Source organism: Aspergillus neoniger, assembly GCF_003184625.1.
Source record: "Aspergillus neoniger CBS 115656 unplaced genomic scaffold BO87scaffold_4, whole genome shotgun sequence".
NCBI classification, from domain to species: Eukaryota; Fungi; Ascomycota; class Eurotiomycetes; order Eurotiales; family Aspergillaceae; genus Aspergillus; species Aspergillus neoniger.
The window spans coordinates 828,929-844,510 of NW_020291132.1; the positions used below are offsets into that span (position 1 = coordinate 828,929).

Consider the following 15,582-nt stretch of genomic DNA (forward strand, 5'->3'; position numbering starts at 1 on the left):
TCTCCCCTTAACACCCTTGACATATAGACTATGTACATCATGTAGCACAGCACTAACATCAATGGCATCACCGCGCAGCAACATCAACAGGAGCCGCAGCCATCGCTCTAGCCGCCTACCTAGATGCCAAATTCCACCTCACCAACGATGCATCCAGTATGCTAGCCCAGCGGCGCTCCCTCCGCGACACAGCGAAAGCCGCCGCACAAGGCCAACTGAGCATGTGGCCCGTCTTCGCAGCCACGGCATCGCAGTACCCCGACATGGTCTGTATTTGGACACGCGAACAGTCCTACACATACCGGGAAGCCCTAGCCGCTGCAGCCCGGTACGGCCACTTCTACCTGTCGAAGGGGGTGCAAAAGGGCGACCTGGTGGCGTTCTACCTGCAGAACCGGGCGGAATTTATGTTCGCCTGGTTAGGGCTCTTAAGCATCGGGTGTGCCCCGGCAACCATCAACTACAACCTGACTGGCGATGCGCTGATGCATTGCCTATCCATCAGTGGCGCCAAGCTGCTGCTGGTTGACCCGGAGCCTGAATGTATGGCTCGCATTGAGGAGCGAAGATCGACGATCGAGAATGAGCTGGGTATGCAGCTCGTCACTGTTGACGATGCATTTAATAACCATTTGCTTTCATTTCCGGCGTCGGTGCCGATGAACGGTCAGTTGGCCTCCCACGTCCCTGGCGAATTTCCAGCCATCCTCCTCTACACCTCCGGCACGACCGGCCTGCCCAAAGGCTGCGCCTTCACCACCTCCCGGCTCTATGCCACTCAGGCCATCCGCAACAGTAACATAACCAACGTGTCCGGCCCCGGTGGGGACAGGTGGTACAGCGCGATGCCGCTGTACCACGGGACGTCAGCGATCGCCATGATCAACAACATAGTCGGCGGACGAAGCATCGCCATCGCGCCGCGATTCAGTGTGCGCAATTTCTGGCCCGATGTCCGGGCCTCTCAGGCCACGGTCTTCGTGTATGTCGGCGAAGTAGTCCGGTATCTACTGGCCGCACCGCCATCCCCCCAAGACCGGGAGCACGGGGTGCGCATGATGTACGGGAACGGTCTGCGGCCGGACGTCTGGGAGCGGTTCCGGGAGCGGTTCGGGGTGGCGGAGGTCGGGGAGTTCTTTAACAGCACGGAGGGGGTCTTCGGGCTGTTTAACCTCAATCGCGGGCCGTTCACGGCGGCGGCTGTCGGGCATCATGGGTTGTTATTGCGGACAAGTTTGAGGAATACATATATTCCTGTCGTGGTGGATGCAGAGACGGGGGATGCGGTGCGTGATGAGAAGATGGGGCTGGTGAAGCGGGCGCCGTATGATGAGGGCGGGGAGATACTGGTCAAGGTGCCAGATGAGAAGGCGTTTCAGGGGTATTGGAGGAATGAAGCGGCGACGAAGAAGAAGTTCATGCGAGATGTGCTGACGAAAGGCGATTTGTGGTATCGGTCTGGAGATGCGTTGAGGCGGGATGGGGATGGGAGGTGGTATTTCCTCGATCGGCTGGGAGATACGTTCCGGTGGAAGAGTGAGAATGTGTATGTCTATTCTTACTATCCCTTGCTTTGTGATTATTTGTCATCGTGGTTGGTGTTGGCTAATGGTTGATCATGCAGGTCCACGGCAGAAGTGGCTCAAGTACTGGGCCAGTATCCTGGCATCCAGGAAGCCAATGTGTATGGAGTGAAAGTGCCTCATCATGAAGGCCGCGCAGGATGTGCGGCCTTATTGCTCAGTCCCGAGGCCCGCAGCGGGTTTGACGGGCAGGGACTGGCCCGGTTCGCGCGTGCACAGCTGCCGCGGTATGCGGTGCCGGTCTTCTTGCGCGTCGTGGAACAGTCATGGCATATTCATAACCATAAGCAGAACAAGGGGCCGCTGCGCCAGGAGGGCGTGGAGCCAGCCAAGTTGGGGTCGAAGGTGGTGCAGGGCCACCGCGACCGGCTGTTTTGGTTGCCTCCTGGGTCGGAGGGCTACATAGAGTTTGGTGAGAAAGATTGGCAGCGTCTCGCGGGGGGTGAGGCGAAGTTGTAAATAGTAGGCAGAAGCGTATATATGATGATTCATGACCATGCTAATCCATTAAAGCCATTTTGGACGTCTTATTCATGTTTTGGTACGATCGCGATCGGGGGACTGACTCGTGCAGAAGACTGGTCAGATAGCAACCCTAAGTCAACCAACAGATGATACTAGAGATCTCTACCAAGTACTCCGTACAACCAGAGTACTCCGTACTGTTCCCGACCATGGCAGCAGCAGACAGCGATCGCACCACGGGATGCCCAAAGCATCATCCCTTGCTGATCAGCACATCTTGCCCTGATTTGTCCGAAGGGAACGTCCGCCGGCCCATCCGTCAGTCACCGCTGGACCAGCGCCCGCTTCGGTTCTAGACTATCACTGACTAGGTAGTTAAATTGTCTGTCAGCATCAGGACTATTCCTTTCTCTTGACCGCTAGCGACCGCGACACGAGGCCCGCTAAGCATTGCACGGGATGATCGGATGCACGAGGAGAGGGGAACAGAAGATCAAGTAGAAAGAAAAAACCACGCATGCGTTGGGGAGGAGCTTAAGCTGCAGGTCGGATGGATCCTGAATCAGGATGGCTTGGTTTGAGTCTGCAAACTAACTAGTCAACTAATTCTCTAGTGGCAAAGACTGACGAAACACCACGCGATAGTCAAGCCCTAAGCCTTTTCTGCCTGGTGCATGCTGATGGCTTCATCCATGAGAGACAGACAGACAGACAGACAGACAGACCCTCTTGGAGTATCCGCTGAGTCACTTAGTGGGTATTCTTGTCTGCCTGTCTGATTGTCACCTCCACCCCAGTGCTCCACTTGCATGGCATCTAAAAACAACTTCCACACTATGGAACATTCTCCGCAACTGCTGCTGCTCACTGCTCGGTAATTTCCCCTGGATTAGCGCGTCGGTCATTCTTCTTCGGTTCTTCCTGCCACGCGATGACTGCCACTCCACCACAGGGCACGGCTCCTCTTATAAACCCGCTGGCATTCCTGTCATCCCCATCTCGGATTTCCTCCATCTGCACCTATCCGTCATGTTCTCGGGCCTTGTCCTGCTCCTAGCCAGCCTCGTGGCCCTGCTGTCGGCCGTAGGGAATGCAGCCGTGACCATCCAATCCTCCAACACCACCTGCCGCTGCTTCCCGGGGGAGAAATGCTGGCCCTCACCAGCTGAATGGACTCAATTCAACGAATCCATTGACGGCCGACTAATCCAGACCATCCCTCTCGGCAGGCCCTGCCACACTCCCTCCTACCAAGCAGGGGTGTGCGACTACCTTCGCGAACAATGGACGGAGCCCGAAATCCAGTAAGCTTTTTTTGTCTTGGGTCAGGCTGACTCGCAGCCTCGTCCTCGCAAAAGCAAACACATCCGCTAACCGAGTCAAGCTATGAATCGTCCTCCTCCATCATGGCCCCCTGGTTCGCCAACGGCTCGTGCGATCCCTTCCACCCCATTGTCAAGCCCTGCACCCTGGGCAACTACATCGTCTATGCCGTGAACGTCAGTCAACCCAGCCACATATCGCGCGCTCTGGCTTTCGCAACCGCCCACAACCTCCGCGTCGTCGTCCGCAACACCGGCCACGACTACAACGGCAAATCCACCGGCGCTGGCGCCCTCGGCATCTGGACCCATCACCTCAAGGACATCGACATCGTCGACCACCATGATCCCCACTACTCCGGCAAGGCCATCCGCCTGGGTGCCGGCGTCCAGGGATACGAAGCCTGGGAGGCCGCCGACGCCCACGGCTACCAGGTCGTCAGCGGCGAGTGTCCGACCGTCGGCATCGCAGGCGGCTACTCCCAAGGCGGCGGCCACTCGGCCCTATCCTCGCGCTACGGCCTCGCTGCGGACCAAGTCCTGAAATGGGAGGTCATTGACGGCACGGGGCGCTTCATCACCGCTACCCGCGACAACGAATACAAGGACCTGTATTGGGCCTTGAGTGGTGGCGGCGGCGGCACGTACGGCGTCGTTTGGTCCATGACCTCCAAGTTACATACTGGCACGCCTGTCTCCGGACTGAACCTCACGTTTACCAATACCAACATCTCCCAAGACACTTTTTACTCGGCAGTAGGCCTCTACCACTCCCTCCTCCCGTCTATTGTCGACGCCGGCGCAATGAGCATCTGGTACTTCACCAACACGATATTCTACATCGCGCCACTAACGGGGCCCAACATCACCGTCCAGGAACTCATCTCCCTCCTCAAACCCTTCCGCGACGGGTTAGAGAAAATGGGCATCAGATACACCCTCTACGCAGAGCAATTCCCGACCTATCTGGCTGAATTCAACGGCATGATGCCCAACATCCCCGTCGGGGAGGCGCAATACGGCGGATGGCTGATGCCGCGATCGGTAGTGCACGAAAATAACACTGCGTTGACGGCGGCGTATCGCCAGATCACGGAGGACGGGGCGACGTTTATCGGGGTGGGATTGAATGTGTCGAAGGCGTTAGTTGGGGATGTGGATAATGCGGTGTTGCCTGCTTGGCGGGATACGTTAATTGATACGACGCTTACGACGCCATGGCAGTGGGATGCGCGCCAGGATATGCTGGTGCAGCAATATAAAATGACTTATGAGTATTTGCCGTTGTTGGAACGGTTGGCGCCGGATTCGGGGGCTTATATGAATGAGGTATTCTCCCCTGACTACTTTTACTTTCCACCTCTATCTATTTATTGTAACTGTGAAGAGAAGACTAACAGAAATGGATAGGGCGACTTCCGCCAACCCAATTTTCAAAAAGCATTCTACGGAGTGAATTATCCCCGACTACGACAGATCAAGAAGAAATATGACCCGCTCGATGTGTTTTATGCCCAAACGGCTGTGGGTTCGGATGAGTGGACGATGTATCCTGATGGGAGGTTATGTCGGGTTTCTACTTCTGATGATGATGCGGATGGTTGGGAGTATTTCTAACTGCATTTTATTATTTATATTTTATTATTTAAAATTCTATGATGTTTATTATTTTGCTTTGTTTGGGCATATTGTTCATAAGTACATACATACTTAGATTTTTTACATGTCTTCCTCATGAGTGGCTGGGTAACTTGCCCGTGCACATACTTACCCACTAACTATAAAGTAAGTACTACTCGGAGACCTACATAATCTTATTTTATTTTTATTACTGTGTTAACTCTGGGAGGATTAGTAGGTGGCTGCCAGGTTTGCGGACTTGATCGGGTCGGGTGTCGGGTTGTCGGGTATTTTACTTTTTACTGTATGCTGTGGTCCGTACGGAGGAGAGTCTGCTGGTGGTGGGAAATGAGATGTGCATGCACGGATGGGGAGGAGATTGGTGGTGATGCTGCGGGAATAATTAATAGTGCTATAATAGTGTGTGTTATAGCTACGGTGTCCTAGCCAAGAAGTGAGTTAGTACTGTGCGCCTCACTTATGCAGGAAGGAATAGCAGAAGAAAAGAAAGAAAGAAATGACAATAATTGGCATAATAATTATTGTTGGATCGGATCATCATGGCTGAATAAACCTAACCAGTTTATTTTTTGGGAGGTAGGGTATGATGGTGATGCTGTGTACAAAGTACGAAGAAAGAAAGTTGAAGAGGAGAAAGTCGGTTACGTCCATATCCACATGAACAGAACATGAACATGAACATGCCAGCCATGCATGCATGCTCAGGTCCCCGACACACACACACACACACACACACACACACACATAACCGCCCAAGGCAGATAGATAGATGGATGGATGCCATGGTTCCTCCGGTGGTGGATGAGGATCGACACTCCCCCAATTAAAATTAATGTCCACTAGACAAGGGCCTCCCCTGCTAGTTTGCTTCCTACTTCTTACTTCCGGCTACACCGACTAATTCCTACCCTACACACACAGAGAGAGCAGAAACCCCGAAAGTTCCTTCTAGTAACTTACTCAAAAGCTCACACTGAGTTCTTTTCCGGCGTGTTTGATTCGTGTGTTTATCCCCGACGCGATCGGGATATGAAATCACCAAAGATGCGGTACCGTGGATGATAGCTTTTGAAGGTTTAAACCTTGTTTAGTGTTATGATGGATTATGAATATGGATGTTGTGGTGATAGCATGGGACTATTCGGTGAGATGAGATATGAACTAATCAATAATAAGAATACCCTTGTCCTTGTTTTGTCTTTCTTTCTGTGCACATTGCTTTTGTTCTCTACACTAGTTTTACTTAGCTGTCTATCTCCTTGGTAGTTAGTGGACATGATCCGTGCCCTAATTAGTCTGCATAAAGTGGAACCCGCGCATTGACCGAGAGTTGACCTTTCCCACCTATCATTATTCCCCCCTTCCTCGTGCACCTCCTCCATGCAGGCACATGCGTATCTCATCACGAGCCAGCGTCAGGCTCTAGCATTATGCAGAAGAAAAAGAAATGAAAAATAGTACTAAACTCTCATTAGCCTCTGCACACGAACCAGACCTCCACTCCCGGTTGTGTCCTGTTCTGTTCTGGTCCGGGTGCGGCCGTAGACCGTAGATTGAGTTCAGATCAGGTCTGGGTCGACACATCATCCATCAAAGATTCCTAATTCCTTATTTGCATAATTGATTTCAGGAGATTGGGAGGTAAGTAGGTTAGGTTAGGTAGGGTACTTAGTGACATAGCGGTAAACACTTTTTCTTCTTACCTATCCTCTTTTTCTTTTTTTATGTTTTTTTTTTCCCTTCTTTCTTTTCTGCAGGGGTGGGAGAGAATGTACTTTCTTGCATTTGCGTATTCATCATATATTAACAAACCTCATCGCTCAGCTCCGCCTCCTCGATTCTGAAGCTGATTTCTTTGGGTTGTTCTTTAGATGGATAATTGATGATTGACTTCAACATGCCGAAATGGGCTGGGTCTACAATCTGACCGTCCCTGATCCCCAGAGTCATGTCTCTCGCGTCATTGCCATCTGTCTCGTTTTCTCGATTACGGCTTGTTTGGCGGTCTTCTTGAGATTGTATATTCGCATTCATACGAAGAGGTCCGCCTGGTTGGATGATTTCGCGGCGCTATGGAGTGCCCTGCTGGCTATGACGTATGCTGGAATTGCTGTTGCGCGTGAGACATCCCTTTTTTCTCTTCACCATGTTGATATATTACATATACTGATATAGTCTGTGCTAGAAACAAGATGGGGTCTAGGTCTAGATGCGAAGTACTTCCCTGATCAGAACGTGGTCATGTTCAGCAAGGTACATACATCCCCATCCTAACTTACATCAACCTGGATAAATGGCTAATGATGTATGTAGATCCAATACGCCGGTGGCCCCGTCTACACGCTTGCATTACTCGGATTCAAAGTCTCCCTGCTGTCATCGTACCTGCGCATTGGGGGCTTCGTGCAGGCGTACCGCGTGACGATCATCGTGGCTATTGTGGCGGTGACGTGCAACCAGTTGGTGTTTACTTTCTTGCTGTTGTTTGCTTGTAATCCGGTATGTCTCCCCTCCATTATTGATTCAATTATATACACTAATAAGGTATCATATGTAGGTTGCTCGTCAATGGGATACCAGTCTCCCTGGATCATGCATAGATACGGTAGCGTCTTATTATGGTATGCCCAACCCCATATACCCAACATATACTAAATAATATACTAACGATGAATCAGCTCTCGCAGGTAACCACCTCCACCACTCTCACCACCACCTATCTACCTCAGTAGAATGGAAACTAAGAAAAACAGGAACCAGTCTCGGCTTCGACATAATCATAATCGCCCTGCCCCTCCCCGTCCTCCTCACTCTCCAACTGCGTCTTCGTCAAAAGGTACCCTACCCTACCCTACCCCATCCCTACACCACCCTTTCCCCCCAACAAACCCATTCTAACAAGAAATATATAGATAGCCCTCGTCGGCGTCTTCGCCCTCGGCTTCTTCATAACAATAATCCAAATAATCCGGATCTTCACAATCAAGAACCTAAAAACCTACACAGACAGCCAACCTATCGTCATCTGGTCGGATGTGGAAATCAGCTTGGGCGTACGCCTTCCCCCAGTCCCCATCCCTTCCCTTACCCCTACTTAGCTCAATCCCATACTGATGTTGATTGATAATGGTAAAAGGTAATAATAACCTGCATCCCAACCTACGGCCCGTTCTTCCACGCCTTCGCGTCCACCCTATCATCCAGCTACAACAACAACCGCACACATACCACCAACAACACGTACAATAACCCGCATAATACCTACGCTACGCTGACGTATTTGACGTCGCCGACGACGACGACGACGAGTACGTCGTATCCGCTACGCAAGACGCAGACACGGAATACCACTGCTAGTTCGATAGTCACCAACAGTGGGGGTCGGAAGAAGAGTCGTGATTTAGTGGATGCGAGTTTGGATGAGGTTGCTCGGGGGTTGGGCATGGGTGGATTGGAGTTGGGGCTGGAGAGTGGGATGTTGTTTGGGACGAGTGGGAGTGAGGAGGGACGGTCGGTGAGGAGTAGGAGTCGGAGTCGCAGTCGGAGTAGTTGTGGTGATGGTGGTGATGGGAGAGGGAGGAGTTGTAGTCCAAGTGGTGGGTATGGAGGGGTGTGGGATGGGAGTGGGGTGGCGCCGACGACGACGACGGTTTGTAGTTTGCCGGCTGTGGCGAGGGTCAGGGAGGGAGGGTTTGGGAATGGTGGTGATGAGGATATGATGGAGGCTGGGGTTGGGGGAGGGTTTGGGGTGAGTGCGGTTGGGGGTGGGAGTTCGAGTAGTATGGTTACGGGGAGTGCTTGGGTGAGTGGGAATGGCAATGGGAATGGGAGTGGATGGAGGATTCAGAAGATTATGGAGGTTAGGGTTGAGAGGGAGTGATCTCTCTCTCTCTCTCTCTCTCCCTTTCTCTAGGTGATAATGGAGTAATATGGGTATAACGAGATATGACTTCTAAATGATGCTTGCTTACTTCAGGCTAGATACAACAGTCAATATATCAACTCACTTGCCAACCAACCCCTTCAGGTTGATACTCTTCGGTCGCTCGATCGGCAGTCCCAAGGCCCGGTCCCAGATCAACTGCACCAAGGGTCCCAGGGCCCGACTCACACCGAAGGTTACCGTGTAGTACAGCGGCTGCTGGAAGCCATAGTGGTAGAACAGCACGCCAGAGGCGGCGTCCACGTTGGGGTGGGGGTTCTTTGTCTACGATGTGTTAGTCTGATACTAAACAAGTGGCGAACAGGCACATACCTTTCCATGCTGCGTCAGCACCTCTGGCGCAATCTCCGAGTTCTTCTTGACCAGCTGGAATACTGGGTTCGCTTGCACGTCTGCCCGTGTCGCCGCAAAGTCCATCAATGCCTCGAATCGCGGGTCCGGCTTGCGCAGCACGCCGTGTCCGTAGCCTGGCACCACCCGTCCCGACTTCAACGTGTCCCAGAGGTACGTGCGCACCGACTCGTCCGTCACCTGAGTGCCAATCTTCTCCTGCATCGCCAGAATCCACCGCAGCACCTCCTGCGCCGCCAGTCCGTGCAGCGGGCCGGCCAGACCAAGCAGTCCTGCGCTGTAGCTGAGGAACGGGTCGCTGAGGGCACTGCCCACCAGATGCGTCGCGTGCGCCGAGACGTTGCCGCCCTCGTGGTCGCCGTGCAGCGCCAGGTACAAACGCAGCAGGTCGTGGAAGTCGCTATGCTCGGCTCCACCCTTGCCCAGCAGTTCGGCAAAGTTGTGCGACCAGTCCTGTGTCGCGTCGAGAGCCTGTGTCCCGACTTGGTCGATCTCGTTTGGTCTGAACACCAATGCAGCCACACGTGGAATCTTAGCCAGTAACGAAATACTGTCGTCGAATGTGGGCTCCCAGTAGTCTGCCTTGTTCAGGCCACGCTCGTACGCCTTGGCGAAGGTCGACTCCGTGTTCAGTGCTGCAACTGCCACCGACAGCTGCGTCATTGGGTGCATGTCCTTGGGGAATGACTTGATCAGGCCCAGGATGTGGTCGGGGAGATGCGATTTCTCGGCAAGCTCGCGAGAGAATGCGCGCACCTGGCTGGTGGTGGGAACCTGGCCGGTCAGGAGCAGCCAGAACATGGCCTCAGGGAGCATTTCAGTTCCCGTGGTCCCCTTGGGCAGTTCACGCTGGCAATCCTTGATGGTCTTGCCGTGGAAACGAATACCCTCCTCGGGGTCGAGAACAGATCCCTCCCAGAGCATTGACTTCAGGCCGCGCATGCCGCCGATGATGTTGCCCACCTTGACTTCGCCGACCACATCGTCGCTGCGGGCCTTGACTTGCTTGAAGAGCTCGCGCTTCTCGGGAATGACGGATTTCAGGGCCGTTTTAAGGTCGGATTCGGTGCTGTAGAACCGACCGGAGCGGATCCTGGCCTGGGGTTGTCAGCAATGATAGGCAAGCTATCAAGGGGGAGGGGCGTACCTGTGCCAGCCGGCTGGCATGGCGGGTTGTTGGACGTATTGGCAGGGAGAAAGACATGATGAGAGTTCTAGAAGGCTGAATGTGCAAGCAAAGACGAGAGAGAGAAGAGATTATGTCCACAGAGCAGAGTACAAAGCAGAGTCAGGAGAAATTCACCGGGGAGGAGGGCGAGTGGCCGTCGGTTGGCCGCGGTGTTGAGGAGCCGAGGCAAGGAACGGCTGCATGCGGATGGTCAACACAATCAGCAATAAGCAGTCAGCGTCAATCCACCCTCAATTGTTGCACATCCTCACCGCCGATGCGAGACCGAGCCGGCTGTCGGACTAAATCGGTAGTGTGCAGTAGAGCGCGCGCTGCCTCTTTAGTTATCATCATGGTGTAATTAGATCCATTTGGCTGCAGATCCCGTGTCGCCGTGCCTCGGGGGGACTCCTGTGAGGGGTCGATCGTAGACTGCGGTGAGGCGACATCGGGGCAGAGGGAGATTCAACCAAGAGAGCAGGAAAGTGAGTTTGTCCCATGCATTCCCTTCACAAGGCCATGGGAATGGGACGATGGATGTTCGGGACAAGCAAAGGGAAGAAGGGGAAGCTGATCCTCCCAATTGCAAGTTGCAACTCAGTGGATGCGAGACTCCATTTTTGGTCCGCCGAGTGGAGCCCCCGTGCGGGGTAAGCCCAATCGGGCAACGGCGGCGTTATGGCAGCCTGAGGCATTAGGAGCTGGAATACAGGCAGAAACTGACGCTGAACGACACCTGAGGTTTCAGGCGAGAATGATAAGAATGACACCTTGTATATCAGGCTAGCAAGGGATTAACACCGCCACAGCTCAGCCACGCGTGCCTGGATGATAGGCTGTCAGCCCCTCGCCTCAGGCAGAGATTTCATCGCCGCCCGATCCAATGGGCCGCCGCCTAAAAATCCTCAGGCTCGTTATCGGCCCCGCCTCCATCTTGTTTTTCCTCTTTGCGCTCGCCTTTCAACTTCCCTCGCCTCTCCTCTCCTCTCTCCCCCAAATCTCCCCTCTTTGTTTCTTCTTCTCCTTGTTGTATACCCCGTTCTGTTTCTCTGTTTATACGCATCCTCGCCGAGGATTGCCCACTAAAAGTTTTGGTCTCTTTTCTTTTTTTCGTCTTTTTCTTTTCCGCTTTTTTTTTTTTTCTCAGCCTGCCCGCCGCCCCGGCCGGTGTGAGAGGCCCAGAACCCCCAAACCCACAGATCCTACGATATCATGCCTCATCCTGAAGATCCCACTCCAGCCATGACTACCGTCGTTTCCAAGACCCCCTCCGGCGTTCCTCCCACTGCGGATGAGGTCAACTCCATCCTGAACACCATCTTTCAGGCTGAGACCTCTCAGCAGGCGCTCGATGCCTCCTACGCCCTCACCAACCTGTTGATCCAGAGTGTCGGCTGCTCCGGTTTCCGTACATACAACATCCTGCCCCCGATCAAGAAGGCTGCTACCGACAAGAAGAATGGCGCCCTCCGCGAAAGTTCCATGCTCATTTTGGGCGCCCTCTTTGAGCGATTCCCCCGCGAACACCCTCTGAGCGAAGTCGTCTTCCTTCTGCAGGACGGCGGTGTCCTGAACCTGGCCCTCGATCTGCTGGCCGACAAGGGTGCTGTCGTGCGCGATGCTGCTCAGTACGCTATCGATGCGCTGTTTGCCTGCCTCAAGCCCGAGGCTTTGGTCAACGCCCTTCTTCCCGCCCTCTCCGCCTATCTCAACCAGAACACAGCCAAATGGCAGGGTTTCGTCGGTGCCTACAGCCTCATCGAGAAGATGGCTACCAAGTCGCAAATGGGCACTGGATCCCTGGATGAGGAGCGCGAGAAGGACCTTTTGCGCGAGGCCATGGGCAAGACCCTGAAGGATCTGATCCCGTTGGTCGAATCCGGCATGCACGACCTGAAGAACGAGGTCGCTAAGAAGGCCATCAAGGCTATGAATGCTCTCACTACTCTTCTGTCCAACGACGACGTGGCTCCCCGCATTCCCCTTTTGATCAAGACCATGGAGCAGCCATCCGAGCAGACCTTGCAGAAGGCCATCCACGCCCTGTCCCAGACTACCTTCGTCGCCATCGTCACCTCCCCCGTCCTCGCTCTGCTCACGCCTCTGCTCGAGCGTTCTCTTAACGCCCCCACGACTCCCCAGGAGACCCTGCGTCAGACTGTCGTCGTCGTGGAGAACCTCACCAAGCTTGTCCACGACCCCGCTGAGGCTCGTACTTTCCTGCCCAAGCTGAAGCCCGGTGTCCAGCGCGTCAAGGACCGTGCCTCCCTGCCCGAAGTTCGTGAGCTCGCCACTCGTGCCTTGGATGTCATCGAGAAGGCTATGGCCGATAAGGATGTTGCTGCTGGTGTGGTTGTGAAGATCACCCCGGAGGAAGTCCTGGCCGTGCTGGAGGCCAAGATCCAGGAGCACGGCGGCCTGGCCCGCCCTGAGGACGCCACCTTGTTTGCTCTGGGTAAGAACTATGTCGCCGAGATGGTTCGCGAGGATGTCAACTGCCGCATGCATGACCGCATTCCCGCCTGCATTGCCCCGTACCTGCGCGGTCTGCTGCACGAGGACAAGCACGACGCTGTCGCTGCCGCCGTCCAGGAGCACTTCGTCGAGGAGGACCACCGCAAGTTCGGCAAGCCCATCCCCGACGACCCCAACGAAGTCGAGATCGTCAACGCCAACTTCTCTCTGGCCTACGGTGGTATGCTTCTGCTGTCCCACACCAACCTTCGTCTGCTGAAGGGTCACCGCTACGGTCTGTGCGGTCGCAACGGTGCTGGTAAATCGACGCTCATGCGCAGTATCGCCAACGAGAAGCTGGAGGGCTTCCCCCCGCAGAGCGAGGTTCGTACCTGCTTCGTCGAGCACAACCAGGGCGAGGATGCCGATCTGAGCATCTTCGAGTACGTCTCCAAGGATCCCATGATTGCTGCCGAAGGCGAGGAGCACATCCGTAGCGTGTTGCTCGAATTCGGCTTCACGGACGGTCCCGAGGGCCGTCAGAACCAGCGTGTGGGCTCCCTGTCTGGAGGTTGGAAGATGAAGCTCGCTTTGGCTCGTGCCATGCTGCGCAAGGCCGATGTCCTCCTGCTGGACGAACCTACTAACCACTTGGATGTGGCCAACGTCAAGTGGCTCCAGGAGTACCTAAAGAAGCACACTGATATCACCAGTTTGATCGTCTCTCACGACTCCGGCTTCCTCGATGAAGTCTGCACGGATATCTACCACTACGAACAGAAGAAGCTGGTCTGCTACAAGGGTAACTTGGCTGAGTAAGTACTCCGTGTCGTTGATGTATACATCACACTAACAGAAGACAGTTTCGTCAAGGTCAAGCCCGAGGCCAAGAGTTACTACACCCTCTCGGCTAGCATCGTTCAATTCAAGTTCCCTCCACCCGGTATTCTGGCTGGTATCAAGTCCAATACTCGTGCCATCCTCCGCATGACCAACTGCACTTACACCTACCCCGGCGCCAGCAAGCCTTCTCTGAGTGATGCGTCCCTGTCTCTGACTCTGTCGTCCCGTGTTGCCATCATTGGTGGTAACGGTGCCGGTAAATCGACCTTCATCAAGATGCTTACGGGTGAAACCATCCCTCAGACCGGTAAGGTCGAGAAGCACCCCAACTTGCGTATCGGTTACATCAAGCAGCACGCCCTGGAGCACGTCGAGATGCACCTGGAAAAGACCCCCAGCCAGTACCTTCAGTGGCGTTACGCCAACGGTGACGATCGCGAGGTGTACCTCAAGCAGACCCGTATCCTCACCGAGGAAGACAAGGCTCAGCTGGCGAAGCCGGTCGACCTGGGCGATGGCCGTGGACCTCGCCGTATTGAGGCGCTCATGGGTCGCCAGAAGTGGAAGAAGTCCTTCCAGTATGAAGTGTAAGTATTCATCGGATCTTTTAACACTGTTCATCGCTAATTTATGCAGTAAATGGGTTGGCCTGCTTCCCAAGCACAACACCATGATCTCCCGTGAGACCCTGCTCAACCTCGGCTTCTTCAAGCTCGTCCAAGAGTTCGACGACCACGAGGCGTCGCGCGAGGGTCTTGGTTTCCGTGTGCTCGACCCCAAGGTCATCTCGAAACACTTTGAGGACATCGGTCTGGATCCCGAGATTGCCAACCACAACGAAATCTCCGGTCTGTCCGGTGGTCAAAAGGTTAAGGTCGTGTTGGCCGGTGCTATGTGGAACAACCCTCACTTGCTCGTCCTGGACGAGCCGACTAACTTCTTGGACCGTGACTCCCTGGGTGGATTGGCTGTGGCCATCCGTGACTTCAAGGGTGGTGTCGTCATGATCTCTCACAATGAAGAGTTCGTGGGCGCTCTCTGCCCCGAGCAGCTGCACGTCGCCGACGGTCGCATCGTCTCTCGCACCAACACCGCCATCTCGCTCGACCGGTTCGAGGACAGCGCTGCCAGCTCTCCTCAGCCTGGCAGCACGGCCGTCAACTCCACTGCCACGAGTGCGGCTGCCTCGGCCGTCAACTCGGGAGCGGAGGAGCAGGGCGAGCTGAAGTTCAAGGCTAAGAAGAAGAAGAAGCTCACCCGTGCTCAGTTGAAGGAACGTGAGGCCCGCCGCCGTCTCCGTCATCTTGAATGGTATGTCTCACTCTCTTGTCTTAAAGTACTTCTCCCTTACTGACTCTCGCAGGCTCCAATCGCCCAAGGGCACCCCCAAGCCCCCGGATACTGATGACGAGGAGTAAATGCATTGTTAAGTTATGATTTTGTTTGCATCGGCAGCGGTGTGATTAGACATGTTCTGGCTTTGGTTCCTTATAGACGGCTGGTTTATTGCTTGATTAATGAGGCTTGACGAGTATATAGATGTAGACTTGCTCTGAATGAACTTTTTGCACATGACTTTCGTCTCAAATCGATAGTAAACAAATAGTTCGATGTTGTGTTACCACGTGTGTCCACGTGCCTGTGCGTCCCCGCTGCTACTTGCTGTTCCTGTGTGCAACTCTTTGTTTCTGCACAGGCTGGTGATCTCATCGTGAAGTCGGGGCACAACCTTGCCAATGAAAGCGGGGATGCTCAGTACGGCCTCGCTCACGTCCTTGGCGACCTCGGGGTCTCCGGAGCTGACCGACAGAT

General features: G+C 54.2%; 5 protein-coding genes across 5 annotated transcripts; 4 read left to right on the forward strand and 1 right to left on the reverse strand.

Annotated features, from left to right (window-relative positions):
• Window positions 1-158: 158 nt before the first annotated feature.
• BO87DRAFT_299949 (putative very-long-chain acyl-CoA synthetase family protein (CefD1)) lies at window positions 159-2,042 on the forward strand (the record flags this gene model as incomplete). The annotated part of the gene is made up of 2 exons (XM_025619116.1): window positions 159-1,546; window positions 1,625-2,042. The coding sequence occupies 2 exons, from the start codon at window positions 159-161 to the stop codon at window positions 2,040-2,042; spliced, it is 1,806 nt and encodes a 601-aa protein (XP_025483794.1).
• A 576-nt stretch (window positions 2,043-2,618) lies between these two features.
• Window positions 2,619-4,998, forward strand: BO87DRAFT_373192 (FAD-dependent oxidoreductase). Its single transcript, XM_025622482.1, has 3 exons — window positions 2,619-3,352; window positions 3,433-4,699; window positions 4,781-4,998. Exons 1-3 carry the CDS (start codon window positions 3,078-3,080, stop codon window positions 4,985-4,987), a joined length of 1,749 nt encoding a protein of 582 aa, XP_025483795.1. The 5' UTR covers window positions 2,619-3,077; the 3' UTR covers window positions 4,988-4,998.
• A 1,918-nt stretch (window positions 4,999-6,916) lies between these two features.
• BO87DRAFT_403906 (putative integral membrane protein (Pth11)) lies at window positions 6,917-8,891 on the forward strand (the record flags this gene model as incomplete). The annotated part of the gene is made up of 7 exons (XM_025625814.1): window positions 6,917-7,130; window positions 7,197-7,264; window positions 7,325-7,510; window positions 7,569-7,632; window positions 7,765-7,847; window positions 7,924-8,064; window positions 8,148-8,891. The coding sequence occupies 7 exons, from the start codon at window positions 6,917-6,919 to the stop codon at window positions 8,889-8,891; spliced, it is 1,500 nt and encodes a 499-aa protein (XP_025483796.1).
• A 123-nt stretch (window positions 8,892-9,014) lies between these two features.
• mcsA (putative citrate synthase Cit1) lies at window positions 9,015-10,509 on the reverse strand (the record flags this gene model as incomplete). Its single annotated transcript, XM_025627109.1, has 3 exons — window positions 9,015-9,218; window positions 9,267-10,403; window positions 10,453-10,509. 3 exons carry the CDS (start codon window positions 10,507-10,509, stop codon window positions 9,015-9,017), a joined length of 1,398 nt encoding a protein of 465 aa, XP_025483797.1.
• A 974-nt stretch (window positions 10,510-11,483) lies between these two features.
• BO87DRAFT_373194 (putative mRNA-nucleus export ATPase (Elf1)) lies at window positions 11,484-15,346 on the forward strand. Its single transcript, XM_025622483.1, has 4 exons — window positions 11,484-13,742; window positions 13,791-14,357; window positions 14,407-15,081; window positions 15,134-15,346. The coding sequence occupies exons 1-4, from the start codon at window positions 11,686-11,688 to the stop codon at window positions 15,186-15,188; spliced, it is 3,354 nt and encodes a 1,117-aa protein (XP_025483798.1). The 5' UTR covers window positions 11,484-11,685; the 3' UTR covers window positions 15,189-15,346.
• Window positions 15,347-15,582: the final 236 nt, after the last annotated feature.

Excerpts from the sequence above, each read along its gene's own strand:
- BO87DRAFT_373192 (XM_025622482.1), top strand. The coding sequence starts at position 3,078 with ATGTTCTCGGGCCTTGTCCTGCTCCTAGCCAGCCTCGTGGCCCTGCTG. Across the intron at positions 3,353-3,432 it reads TGGACGGAGCCCGAAATCCA|CTATGAATCGTCCTCCTCCA; the intron begins GTAAGCTTTTTT and ends AACCGAGTCAAG. Across the intron at positions 4,700-4,780 it reads CGGGGGCTTATATGAATGAG|GGCGACTTCCGCCAACCCAA; the intron begins GTATTCTCCCCT and ends AGAAATGGATAG.
- BO87DRAFT_373194 (XM_025622483.1), top strand. The coding sequence starts at position 11,686 with ATGCCTCATCCTGAAGATCCCACTCCAGCCATGACTACCGTCGTTTCC. Across the intron at positions 13,743-13,790 it reads TACAAGGGTAACTTGGCTGA|TTTCGTCAAGGTCAAGCCCG; the intron begins GTAAGTACTCCG and ends AACAGAAGACAG. Across the intron at positions 15,082-15,133 it reads CGTCTCCGTCATCTTGAATG|GCTCCAATCGCCCAAGGGCA; the intron begins GTATGTCTCACT and ends TGACTCTCGCAG.